At 38.5% G+C, this 12,500-nt stretch overlaps 2 protein-coding genes and 1 long non-coding RNA gene across 4 annotated transcripts in view; 1 reads left to right on the top strand and 2 right to left on the bottom strand.

The window, feature by feature from the left end:
* The window catches only part of LOC138012878 (uncharacterized), a 6,558-nt gene extending 5,692 nt beyond the window's left edge, over positions 1-866 (bottom strand). The window contains exon 1 of the long non-coding RNA XR_011125091.1: positions 700-866. This is a non-coding gene — a long non-coding RNA (uncharacterized lncRNA). The remainder of the gene's footprint in view (positions 1-699) is intronic.
* A 248-nt stretch (positions 867-1,114) lies between these two features.
* LOC138012875 (uncharacterized) lies at positions 1,115-5,297 on the top strand. Its single transcript, XM_068859795.1, has 2 exons — positions 1,115-2,364; positions 3,473-5,297. The coding sequence occupies exons 1-2, from the start codon at positions 1,314-1,316 to the stop codon at positions 4,090-4,092; spliced, it is 1,671 nt and encodes a 556-aa protein (XP_068715896.1). The 5' UTR covers positions 1,115-1,313; the 3' UTR covers positions 4,093-5,297.
* Positions 5,298-5,825: 528 nt separating this feature from the next.
* Positions 5,826-12,500, bottom strand: part of LOC138012876 (transcription factor CP2-like) — a 19,080-nt gene continuing 12,405 nt past the window's right edge. For both annotated transcript variants that reach the window (XM_068859796.1, XM_068859797.1), the window contains 8 exons: positions 12,221-12,270; positions 11,767-11,890; positions 10,607-10,700; positions 8,694-8,784; positions 8,074-8,244; positions 7,119-7,158; positions 6,741-6,792; positions 5,826-6,457 (listed from right to left, as the gene is read on the bottom strand). In XM_068859796.1, coding sequence (XP_068715897.1) covers positions 6,426-6,457; positions 6,741-6,792; positions 7,119-7,158; positions 8,074-8,244; positions 8,694-8,784; positions 10,607-10,700; positions 11,767-11,890; positions 12,221-12,270 — 654 coding nt within the window. In that variant the 3' untranslated portion in view covers positions 5,826-6,425. The remainder of the gene's footprint in view (positions 6,458-6,740; positions 6,793-7,118; positions 7,159-8,073; positions 8,245-8,693; positions 8,785-10,606; positions 10,701-11,766; positions 11,891-12,220; positions 12,271-12,500) is intronic.

Raw genomic sequence — 12,500 nt, 5'->3', positions numbered from 1 at the left:
ACTGCAGGGATCTTACGAAGATTCATCAATAAAAAAGTCAATTTAAAATATAAAGTAAGTGCCTCCATTGTGTTTTCTTGGGATTTAAGGTCTCTAAATATTATTTTTCATTGAAGTAATAATCCTCGGTGCTCGTGCTTGACAACATTGCAAGCGAATTTTTTCCCGTCCTTTCCCAGCACCCTGATCAATGCGTGTGGAAACTAAAACAGACTTCCTATTTAATTTAATAGCCTTTCAGTGTTGAAGTAAATTTCAATGGCTTTAAATAGCAAAAGTGAAAGATGACTAAATTGGCTGGAGAGATTAAGGGGGTGGGGGTAAACTCTTGGGCGAGTGCATTTTGAGGGTCACTCGCCCCGATGGTGAGTGCTCTCAAAATTAAGTATCCAACCTGGGTGCTGAGTAGAGAACCAACAAACTCAACGCACATATGACGCCGGATCTCGGAATCGAACCAGGAGCCACATTGGTGGGAGGCGAGTGCTCTCACCACTGCGCATTCCTTGCACCTCCTTATCCCATTAAGATAATACTTTGGGTTAGAGGACGTGATTGTCACAGTTAGGTTTAGCTGGCAGTTTTCATTTAAAAGGTCATGGTCTTGCAAACTACCTTCAGTTCATACTTGTTGCACTCGTGAGGAAGGAACTAAGCTTCAGCTTTTGCATCGTGCAAAATGAGAGTTTCAAAGGATACAAATTCCAGCTACTGAAAACAAAAGACAGCCAAATACTGCAATGTTTCTTCTTTTCATTTGGGCAATTTTCTTCTGTCGTAAAGAGAACTGCTTGTTGATAATTTCCAAGCGTTTTCTTTCTGCTTCTGTAAATTCACTGTCAGCCATGTTGAATTTAAATACCGCTGGCTTAACCCGATCGACGTTGTATGCGGTGACGTCAATTGTCATTCACCTATTGGACAAAACTCAGCAAAACAGGAAAACAGAAAGAAAACAGTTGATATATTGTCAAATGACGTCAATAAGAAATCCACCAATCAGTGTTGAGATTGTTGAGATTTGAGCCTTGTCATTGGACGTTCTAGAAAACTACATCATCGATACCAAAATAGTTTGTTCCACTATAAAAGCACGGTGACTCAGCGCATTATTGAATTGATCACGAGGAAATTTTTGCAAATTGTAGGGCGGATAACTTGGAAACGAACGAGTTTTCGTCTTTTGCGTTCACAAAGTGAATTGGTCAAAAAGGAATTTTGCAGGCAAACTACTCAGACAGTGGGACAGTTCTAGTGTACCAAATCGAGTTCCCTTGAAGTCTTACCACGCGAAGATAATTACCGGTTCAAATATGGCTGTTGGCAAAAAATATTTCGACTCTACGAACTTGCTACATCTTACGATGGCCCTCTCACTTCTCAGACCCGATCTTCAAGGGTTTCTGGGCCAAAATACAACTCCACCGATGCCAGTTGTTGCGTACCCTCACAATTACACTGGAGTAGCATTTGCGCCAAGCAGCACAAGCAACTTCAACTTTCCAATTGGACCAAAAGAAATAGTAGCACAAGGCAACCCATTCAGTGAGTTTCTAGATTGGCATACGGCAAGTCAGAACCAACTTGACACAGATGCAGTTGCCATGCTATTTAATGGAGAGAGTCACGCACCCAGAGAAACACGCACGTCTTTCAGTGCTGAATTGGATAGCGGTTATTGCTCCGACGGTGGTCGATCGCCATCCGCTCTTTCCTCAGTCAGTGGTTCTCCTCCTCACGATCTCGAGTCAAGCTGTGGCAATTTTCAAGCACCCGAAGAATTCAACAATGCTGGTGCAGCCAGTGGATTTTCCTTGGCTGATCAAGATCTTTTGAAGGGATTTGATTTTGAACTGGAGGATTACATTGACCTGGACTCTATTTACGATGAACCTCCTCAAAAGAAAGCCTTTACACCAGAGCAGCAATCATTTTACCCTATTGTCAAGACCGAACCATTGAGCCCGGTCGACGCTTACACCAGGAAAGTTCCAAACAGCCCTCACGAATCGTACGTTCCAACCGATTTCATCAGAAAGGACCCTTTCGAAGCAATTTCTTTAGAAGAGCCTTTCTCATTTGATGGTTTAGAACAGCTCGACCCATACTCCATTGATTTCTCTGCCACAAACGAAGAATTTCAAGAATCTGGGACACAAGGAGACGCGGCTTTCGATTTTGTATCTTTTGCCGATAATTTGGACTATTCAAATGATCTGCCATTAGACATTTTTGATCCTCGCCCAGTGGTTGAAACTACAGTCGAGAGTAAACACGATAACTTGCTCCCGCTTGGCCAGGAACCTCTGCCAGTTTTTTCAGAAGCAACAGCGACAAGAAACGACAGTGGTGGATCTTTTACTGGTATGTCTAACTTCATTTTATTTTTTAAAGCGAAGAGTTGTGCGTGATAAGTAAAGGAAAATAAAGTATGTCGTTGCGTAATTACACGTCCGTAACCAAAACGTAATGATCAAGACTGAAGGGATTACATGCTTTGCCCCTATTTCATGACAAGTGCGCATAGCAAATATTTATTATTTATCACGTTGCTCAAAAACAGTCACAGTTTGCTTTAACGACCTTGCCCGAGTTTGGTTTCGTGACTTTTAAGCAAAGTAAGTGAATGGGATCCATTGTTGTACCAACGGGCCGATATCAAGATACTGCATATACTGTACCATTATCCATTTACTTTCGTCATGGGTGGTTATTTGCATACGAAGGGCTTTTGAAACTTACCATTTTGGGTCTTCTCTCATGTTAACAAATTATGTTTTTTCACTACAGGATGTGCACAAATATTAAACTCCGATAATTACTTTTATTCAAGTGGATCTTTTCCTTGGCGTGCAGAACTGCATGTTACGCTCTGCAAGGAATTGTTAAAATTCATGCCTATAAAAGGGCAGAAGCCGTAAGATTCAGTAAAAAACCACTGAACAGCTTCATGAAAGTACATAGGCAGGAAGAAAAGAAGACAAGATATTAAAAAATACAGTATAATGGGTGCCACTAATTACCTCATGGGGGCGGGTACCTTACCAATTTATCTCAAACAAGAAGTGTACAACAATAAGCCAATATCAAAAATACCATAATACTCTTTGTTTGTCCCTCCAAAATTTTGCATAAGCATTGTTTTTATTTTCTCTTGGGACTTAAAATGGCCCCAAGAGAAACTGGAAACAATGGTTATGCAAAATTTTGAAGGGACAAAGAAAGAGTTTCCGGTATTTTTTGATATTGGTTAATCTGCTTTGCCGGTTCATAGCATGTTATAAACTTCTAAAATTTCTTTGCTGATATTTTTAGTGCACTGCAATCCATCATTCCACTCACTTATAATAATCCCAAGGCTAAAAGCTGTCCAATTGTTGCACCCTTTCAAACATCCAGAACTTTTTCTATACACTCGTGGTCACCATTTCAAAGGCATGTAATGTATTGTTGTTTGGTTTTTCTTCTACAGAGTTATCTTCCTTAAGTCAGTCCTATACTGGAGACTGGGAAAGTGCACCATTACCACTCCTATCAAGTGTAACAGTAAAGCAAGAGAAAACTGATTTTCCAGACCAACCAGCAAGCACATCTACTAGATTTACGCCAGTAAAAGTGCCAAGAGATGCATACAAAGATGCAAGGCCTAAGGTTGCTTCGTCCTCAACAGCATCAAGATTTGCCTCGGAAGATGAAATAGTTGATATGACTATCAGCGAATTTAACACCTTTTTGGAAACACTGCCTGAACCACAAGCACAAAGAGCAAGGGACATTCGTAGAAGAGGAAAGAATAAGGTTGCAGCACGACTGTGTCGTAAAAGGAAGATAGAGCTTGTTGCAGATATTGAAGAAGACATAGACAGTCTTAAACAGAAGAAAGAAGAGATACTTAAAGAAAGGAAGAAACTTCATGATGAGAATTCCTACTACAAAAATAAAATTAATGAACTGCAAGATCATCTCTTTAGAAGTCTAAGAGATGAAAGTGGCAAACCGCTTTCATCGAAAGAATATTCACTATTTCAAGGTGCCAATGGTAGCGTGTATGTAGGCAAGAATATTGACTCTGAATCACGAAAAAAACAGTAGAGTGGTGCAGAATAAGAACTGTTGAAAGAAATACTGTGCAACAATATGTTGGGTGTTTTGGGGTCCACAATGCCAGAGGAAACACTATCATCTAAGACAGGTCTTGACCACAATAAAACACTTTTGTTTAGTGGGGAGAAAAAATTCGGGTTTGATGCAACAGTAGCAACAAAAACAGCTTTCTGCTACAATTAAGTTCTTTTGCAAATACCACATGGGGACTAAGCTTATCTGGTATTTCCTGAAATTCTGCCAAGGTGTGCCATTGTACAACCATAGTGGTAAAATTCTAATCCTTAGTGAACTAAAAGCTTCATCCTATGGAAAGCGAGATTGGTAGTTTTATGCAAGTCTGAAATATTTAAGTGGGAAAGAAAACAGTATATCATACAGCCTTGTTGGATAAGAGATTGGTCATAGCTAACTTGATATTTTTGGTCATTTGCCATCTCAAATCCAATACTGCTTCTAAATTAACTGTTGATCTCTCTTAGTAGGCAGTTAACTCCTTGAAATTTGTAAAGTGTAGATTACTCAGAGGTTTCCATAAGTGGTGGGTGACGGTGGAACAGGTGGTGTTGATCCCAGCTCAAACCCAAACACAAGAGCCTGGTATTAGGGTAATCAAACAGTCATAAGGGGTGTGAGGCAGTGGTAGACCGCTGGTAACTCACTTTTATTGAAACCTCTGAATTTGTTGAGGAAAGTTGAAAATTAATTTTCAAGCTATTTTTGTCTTGGTCTAGCATCATTGTGGTCATCATTTTGGCTTGTCTTAGTTTAACCCTGTGGTATAACCTCGAAGGAGTCGATTGCAGTTAATGAACCACTTTTTCAGTAAAGTGAGATATTTAGAGTTGTAAAAAGGAAACTAAGTATGCTCTAAGATTAATACTGATACATGGAATCTAGATGACACACAGGTATTCTAGGATTGCAATTACTTCACTTCAGTCAGTCAGTCAGTATTCTAGGATTGCAATTACTTCACTTCACGTCAGTTTGCAATGGTCTGAAGCAAGACCAACACAGGATGCACAGCATCACATTCATGTTGTAAATAGTGTAAATATGCATTGTTTTGTGGCAACAAACATAGGTAAATGTAAAGTAATTTTTAACATCAATTTTTAAATGTTCCCCTTTTTAAGAGAAAAAAGAAGGAATAAGTTACAGTCATTAAAATGAATTTGCAGAGAAAACAATGCATTTCTAATCAATGATAGTCCCCAGCAAACTGAATACACCTTATTCCAAAATGGCTACCATTTTAGTATTTGTTTGTTTAATTGCAAATTGGCCCTTTTGGTCTTGTTCAAGGTTAAATATTGTTTTGAATTTTACATTTGAAAGCGCTAAAGAGCCAATTTGCAAGGAAAGAAAACAATACTAAAATAGTGCCCATTTTGGAATGAGATGTATGGCATCCAATACCAAATTTTCCTGTTACAACATGAACAGGAAAAAGTCTCACTCTGAGACTGAAAACCAATCTCGTCTGAATAACAGGAAATTGTTAAGGACTAACAAAAATGAGGAACACATGAGGGCAAAAATCTAAATAGGCCACTTTGAAAAACATGCAAAAGGCTAAGAGGACTAATTTATATTTTCAAACAATAGAGCCCAAAACATAAATTATGCAGCCTTTCATTGACAACAAAAAGGACCTTTGCTTTTGGCTTGCTGACAGACACAGTCACACCCCACCTCCATTCATCACATGATACAAGTTTTAACTGAATACAGTGTGTATTTTGAGCAAATGTTGCTTTTCTTTTGAAATTGAAGGAGACATTTCCCAAAAAATTGGGACACTGTAATGATAGTCCTATCAATTAAAACTGACAAGAATGCCAGTGGCTACAAGACATATCTACACTTCTACTGGAATGAATAATGGAGATTCCATGCTAGACATGTGGTGTTTCAAAAAGGGATAATCTTCCAGACAAAGATACAAACAGAGAAATCTAACAACATAGACTAATTCTGAGTGTCTTAATTCTCTCATGTGCCAAACAACTTTTCACTACATATTTATTTTTTTTCCTCTGTCATCCTCAGGGTAAGAGCTGCCGTCTTTTTCACTAGCACAATGTTAAGAGCTTTAAATATTATGCCATAAGGTACATGTAATGTTGGTAGCCAGATCCTGTCCTGGGTTTGTCGAGTATGGTAGCATATTTCATGGTGGTTAGCAGTTTTCATTTGTTATGGTACTGAATGCACAAACTGCAATTTTTTCAACAACATTTTAGCCTCTGCTCATGTTGAGTTGAAAGTGACACAAACTCAAATGTTTCTCTTTGCACTTGATCTTGTTTCTTGCATCATTTCAAAATTACTTGATATGTGTCCTTCTCTGTAAAAACAAAAAACAACTCCAAAACTAAAATTTTCATTTAAATATTTAATTTTTTTGTCCATGCATTACAAAACCACAACCTGTTTGCATGGAAATCTTTGGTTGCATCATTTACTACAAAATAAAATAATTCATCAACATACCAAAGGGTTAACTCTTTCATGACCAAACTCATGGTGTTACCTTGTTCTAGAATACCAACACAAGGAAAGAGGTCCCAGTCCCACATTACAGGATCACCTGTGTTTGGGTTTTGTATCCTTAAAAACTTGTCTCTCACCTCTAACAAGCTGTATGATAAAATGCCCTTCATCCACAAAATTTCTCACCATCTTAAACAAATGTGAAGAGAAAAGGAACAACTTAAGATACAAAAAAACTTAAATTACCTGAAAAGGACAACTAAGTGTACACAAAGGAAAAATAAATCTAGTTTTATATTGGCACCAATAAAACCTTGGGTACTAGAGGTTTTTTTTTTTCTAGGTCGGAGAGAACAATCAGTGATTCCAAGTCAAAGGTTGAGGACGAACAATATCGTCCTCGACCGTTGATTTGGAATGACTGAGCGTTCTCTCAGACCTTGAAAAAAAATTCCTCTGGCACCCAGGGTACACCAATAAAGACTTCCCACATAACTGCCCAAAATAATGCCTACCTCATCATCCACTAGAACATATATCCCTGTTGGACCTTGTCTAAAATGAAGCAAGTCATCACTTATTCTTGTTACCACATTTAAATTTCATAATTATGTGACCTACCACTAAATGTGTGAAGAAACAGAATGAAAGTTAGCCTTGATAAGTGCTTAAATAACTGGCCTTTGAATAAAAGTGTGGCTTGAGTTGACTATGCTGTGATATCAAGAACTAACACACATAAGAACTACAGTTGAACCTCGATTATCCGGACCTCAATTATCCGGATTTCTCGATGATCCGGACTTTTTCTCTGGTCCCAATTTTGTCATGAATATTTATTAGTCATCATCAAGATCCCTAGCCATATTCTTTTTAAAACTACAGCGTTGAAAAGTAAGGTAAACGCGAGTTTGTTTCTCTTTCAAAAAGCAAAATATAGCAGCGCTCCAAAATGGAAAATATTGTCTTCCAAACGATTTGCAAATGTTTTGATTCACGATTAAATGTCGCTTTCTTAATATAATCAGTTTTTGTTCCTCATTAATATTCATATTCTCGATTATCCGAACCCTCGATTATCTGGACCGTATTTCGTCTAGTCCCAACGAGTCCGGATAATCGAGGGTCGACTGTACCTGTATGTTCAACTTGCCACAAAAATGGCAGAAGCCTGACTCGCATCGGCTTTATGTCTGGAGTGGTTCTCAATATTATTATAATATTATTATAGCAGGTTTACTTAGATTTTGAAATTCAATATTTGGTGATTGGCTCAAAAAATTCCTGCCTTATTCTCAACAAATCAGAGAGACCACTAAACTAATAGGGCCAAATCCGTTTGCCTTGCATTCATATGCTGTCTGTGTTATCAGCAAAGTAACATAACTTGTTTGAAAACTGCATACAGTAATTACCACTCCTTTTTTCAAGCACTACATGACCAGAACTAACCAAATTTAATGTACCTACCGATATATGGCTACAACCTGTTCCACACTAAGACTGCATTTGATAGCAAGTTTTTTGCGAAGTTCAACAACATTTAAGGCTTCAAGATACATGGCATAATATTCCTTCATCCCTGAATTTTGTTGTGCAGAATCCATGCAAATGTATATTGTCAATAATGGACGAGCAGCCCTGAAAGACCAAAAGAAAAGAAACACAAATCTCTAATACCACACTTTGTTTAGTTGGTTGTCTATTATTTTTTTGCTGGTTTGTTTGTTCATTCCTGTATTTTTAATACAGGATTTGCCATGAAATGCTGGTTAGTTTCACAATGTAAATATCAAAACAAGATCCCATTACATACTGTACAAAGATTATGTATTAAATACTTGCAGGAAAAAAGTACCCTGCATATCCATAGTTGGCCCAGCAGCTACAGAGCCTGGTGTCAAAGCTCGAGACTGGTGGACAAAACATTGGGGGGAGATCAATTTTCCCAATTCTACCTCCACATATTTCACCTCCAGAACTGACCATTGGCATTCTTTCTTTTGATTAGTCTACAAGACAGTGTTAGCATTAAACAGAAGATCAGTGAATAAAATAATTAACAACTATGAACTCTTTAACATTAGCACCTGGCCTGAAGGGAGTTATGTAAGCGTATACCATCAGCAGGCCCTAAGATCTGAACCATGTCCTGCTTGGACAATCTGAGAAGATCAGCACCTACAATGAAATTTCATATGAATGTTTACTTTTTTCTAAACTGATTTGTAAGCCCAAGGTAACCATATTTTCTACAAATCAACTCAAATGTTAATTTTTGTAGGGAGTAGAAAAATATGTATGAGGAATGATTATACTCAGTCTCAATGACAGCACAGGATTAACCCCAACCCACCCCTACACTCAATGCTCATCGGAAAAAATTGTCACTTTCACTAAAAACAGCATGGACATCAACATGACAAACCGGTAATCATATAAATACCCTGGGTGTGAGAGAGTGTGATTTCCCCTCCCCCCCCCCCCTTTGAAAAGTCCTTGCTATGCCCCTGATTAGCCCTGGGAGGCATTGTGAACTCTGCTTTTTTTCTTTTCCAATATTAATATTCATGTAAAAGAATTTTATTGTCCCTTGTGCTTTTCCAAATATTAATTGAGTTGCTGCTTTACTCTCCTTAGGCCCGGGCCAAACGTCGAACTTCAAATGAGACGAACTAAATGGTAGTTTGGGTCGATCCAAATTAATTACGGTCCACCTAAATTGTTGGGTCAAATGTTGAACTTAACATCGAACCAAATGCAAACAAATACACGAAAGAAGTGTTTACTCTAGTAATACGTGCTTCGCAGTTCTAGAAAACGACGGTCCATACTGCGAAAAATGCTGATCTTCTAACAAATTCAGCGGAATGTTCATTCCTCAGCGACAACACCGTTATTCCTTTCACAAAAACAAGTCAACTAATGTTTGTTGGATTTTTGCAAATAGATCTTTATAGATCTTCGCCGTCATTTACCAGCGTTGCATTTGCTAACTTGCGATGTTTATAATAGGTTGACCAAAAAGAAAAACACTGTTAACACATGCTCTCTTACAAATATTTTGATATCGAGGCCAGATATACATTATCGTACAAATTTATAATTTATGAATTAAGTTCGACTCATGAGAAGTCTGGCATTTGTCCCAGACTCGATCTTTACACATTCTATCCGTCTGAGGCGCACAGATGAATTATGGTCACTTTATAGTTCCATGGTCAGTTCGTTCCAAGTCAGATCATTCCACAAAATAGTCAACTTTCATAAACGAAATTACTTGAATAAGTAAGTTAGAGCAGCGGTGATCTAACCCAAAGGTCGTGGGTTCAATTCCCACCCTGGTCAGAGTTTTTCTCTGTCCTTGTGTGGGCCCATTTCCATTAGTAGGGCTAATGCTCACATGGTTCATATGGGGTACATTTGCACAGAACATGAACCTTGGATGCGGAAAGTTTTGCTCACAAAAGGTCATGAGTTCAACTCCAGCCGGACCAACACTCGGGGTCTTAGTTATTGAGGAGAAAGTGCTTCCTTTGTAATTACACCCGCAAATGGTTAAGACTTTCAAGTCTTCTTGGATAAGGACTATAAACCGTAGGCCCCATCTCACAAATATCTTTGATGTTCATAAGTTCCCTGTGGGGACGTTAAAGAACCCACACACTATTCAAGAAGAGTAGGGGATGAAGTTGTGGCTGTCCTTCGTGAGTGTATGGGTGTGTGGGTATAGCAGGTCCACATCAGCTGTAGAGCTGCCAATACGCCAATACTTCAACCTGCTCGAACAAATAAATAACAAACAAAAACAATAGGGAGGGCTAGAACGACTAGACACTTAAATTACAAATAAAGTTCCTTTCCTTTATAATAAAATGCATTATTCTTTGCATTTTCTCTTTGAAGTGCATTTTATTATCGCATGACCTGTACACCAGCAGCAACACATTTAAGAAATTTAATATGTAACTACGAACGACTGTCAGTAACTTTATAAACTAACCTGTATAATTAGCAAACATTGCAATGTAGTTTTGAAATCTGTTATTCTGCAGCCAAACTCTTGTTTCATCAACTGTTGATTCAGATGTGAGCTCCTAAATTGTGTTGAATACATTGTGTTAGGCCTATGCATTCACACACATTTAATGTAAAACTTGAGAATGAGTTGAGTAAAAGTTGTATAGAGTAGTTTTTTGACGTAGGGTTTGGAGTTAGGGTTAGGGTTACTGTCAAGGTGTAGACCAAAGCTTTATTAATTACTGATAAATCTCCAGTTTATAAGTCAATTCGACATAATTATATTGGAGCCAAATGCCGAGAGTTGTCCAACATACCCAATCTCAGATGGTAACAGGTGGACTTGATATGATCGAGTTGTGTGTACCCATCGATCGGAGTTGACCTGAGTCAGCCCGTTTCTCCAAACGTCGGCCCATCTTAAGGGAAGTCGGTTTGCAAGAGACTTATACTAATTACGCAACAACAGCGATTAGGGAGGGTAGAAAATGTTGGCGGATCGATCGATTCAAGACAGGTTGTTGACCCAACTTGATCCAAGTAAACTTTTTTCTTCACAAGTCGGGTCGCAAGCAAAATGTAGGAAGAATGGAGAATAGGGAGACTCTAAGGAGTCAAGGTCGACCGGACTCGGATCGAGTCAACCCATCTAGGATGGTATAGAAACTGTCATGTTTGTGTGCCTGCTTTAAGAACGAGGAATGTTAATTACTTTGTCACGACTGGTTTTTTTTCCGAGACGGCTCAACTTGGTGCAAGCTCAACTTGGTCCAATTTACAACACCAACTGACATGAAGAAAACATTTCTTTGGTGAAAATTAAGGAGGTGTCATGTAGTTTGCACATTAAGTAATTTTAATGGCTACTTTTTTTTTGACTACCCTCAATTTTTTTTTCTTTTGAGGGTCAATTTAACAAAATGTATAGGTGTTCTTGAAGAGAATTGGCACCCTGGACGTCAAGCTTATATTTCAGAGGAACAAAGTGTGACTTTCATGCCCACGTTTTGGGTATTTCCACCTCAACTAACAAGACCTTTAATATCTGCCAGACTTCTTATACCAAAATATCGCTGTACAGTGAGCAGATATACTATACAATGATCTACCTTGGCACCTAAGAAAGTGCAATAAGCTACTTACAGAACAACAAGTTGTCCCTGCACGTGATGGACTGGACATTACAGCTGGACTAGTCATGACATTGCTGGACGTGGTCACCACTCGGGGAGCTGAGGGAGGTGAAGACATGGATCCAGCTATTGACCTGAATATATTACACTACACTTAAAATGAAATGGTTTGAAAGTTTTTATGCAGATGGTTTTGACTCACTATAAAAGTATACTTTTGGGGTATTAGCAAGACCTCGTCAGGGAATTAAAATGAGAAAGGTTTGTTGCCAGGAAAATATGCAGGATACAATGCCCAGGCTCTGCAAATACTGAAACTGGTAAAATCATTGAAAACCGCAGAGCAAGATTCCAAAATATGTGAAAAATAATCAACTTTGGACACTCAATCTTACAAAGCAGTACCCAATAACAAACCCTTTCATTTACTCATAAGAAATTAATATGCACATATAAAAACAAACCTTGGAGACATCCAACATGAACTGCTATCCTCTTCATTCTTCAAAGGCAACTGTTATTATTAAAAGAAGATAAATGGACTCATGTATGTCATGCACTCAGTACTTTTTGCCTATGATAAAAGGTATCTTGCAAGTCAGGCAGTAAGTTTCCTTTTACTGGCAGTGAAATTACAGCCCAGTCAAAATGGTTTGAGTATTAGGCAAGATGGTTTAATGAGTAGTAGGGTTAGGGTTAGGCCCCTCCCTGGTGGGGGGAGGGGGGGGGGGGGGGGGGATCTGG

Source organism: Montipora foliosa, chromosome 8, assembly GCF_036669935.1.
Source record: "Montipora foliosa isolate CH-2021 chromosome 8, ASM3666993v2, whole genome shotgun sequence".
NCBI classification, from domain to species: Eukaryota; Metazoa; Cnidaria; class Anthozoa; order Scleractinia; family Acroporidae; genus Montipora; species Montipora foliosa.
The sequence above is the reverse complement of the archived record's forward strand: the minus strand, read 5'-3'. Positions and strand labels throughout refer to the sequence as shown.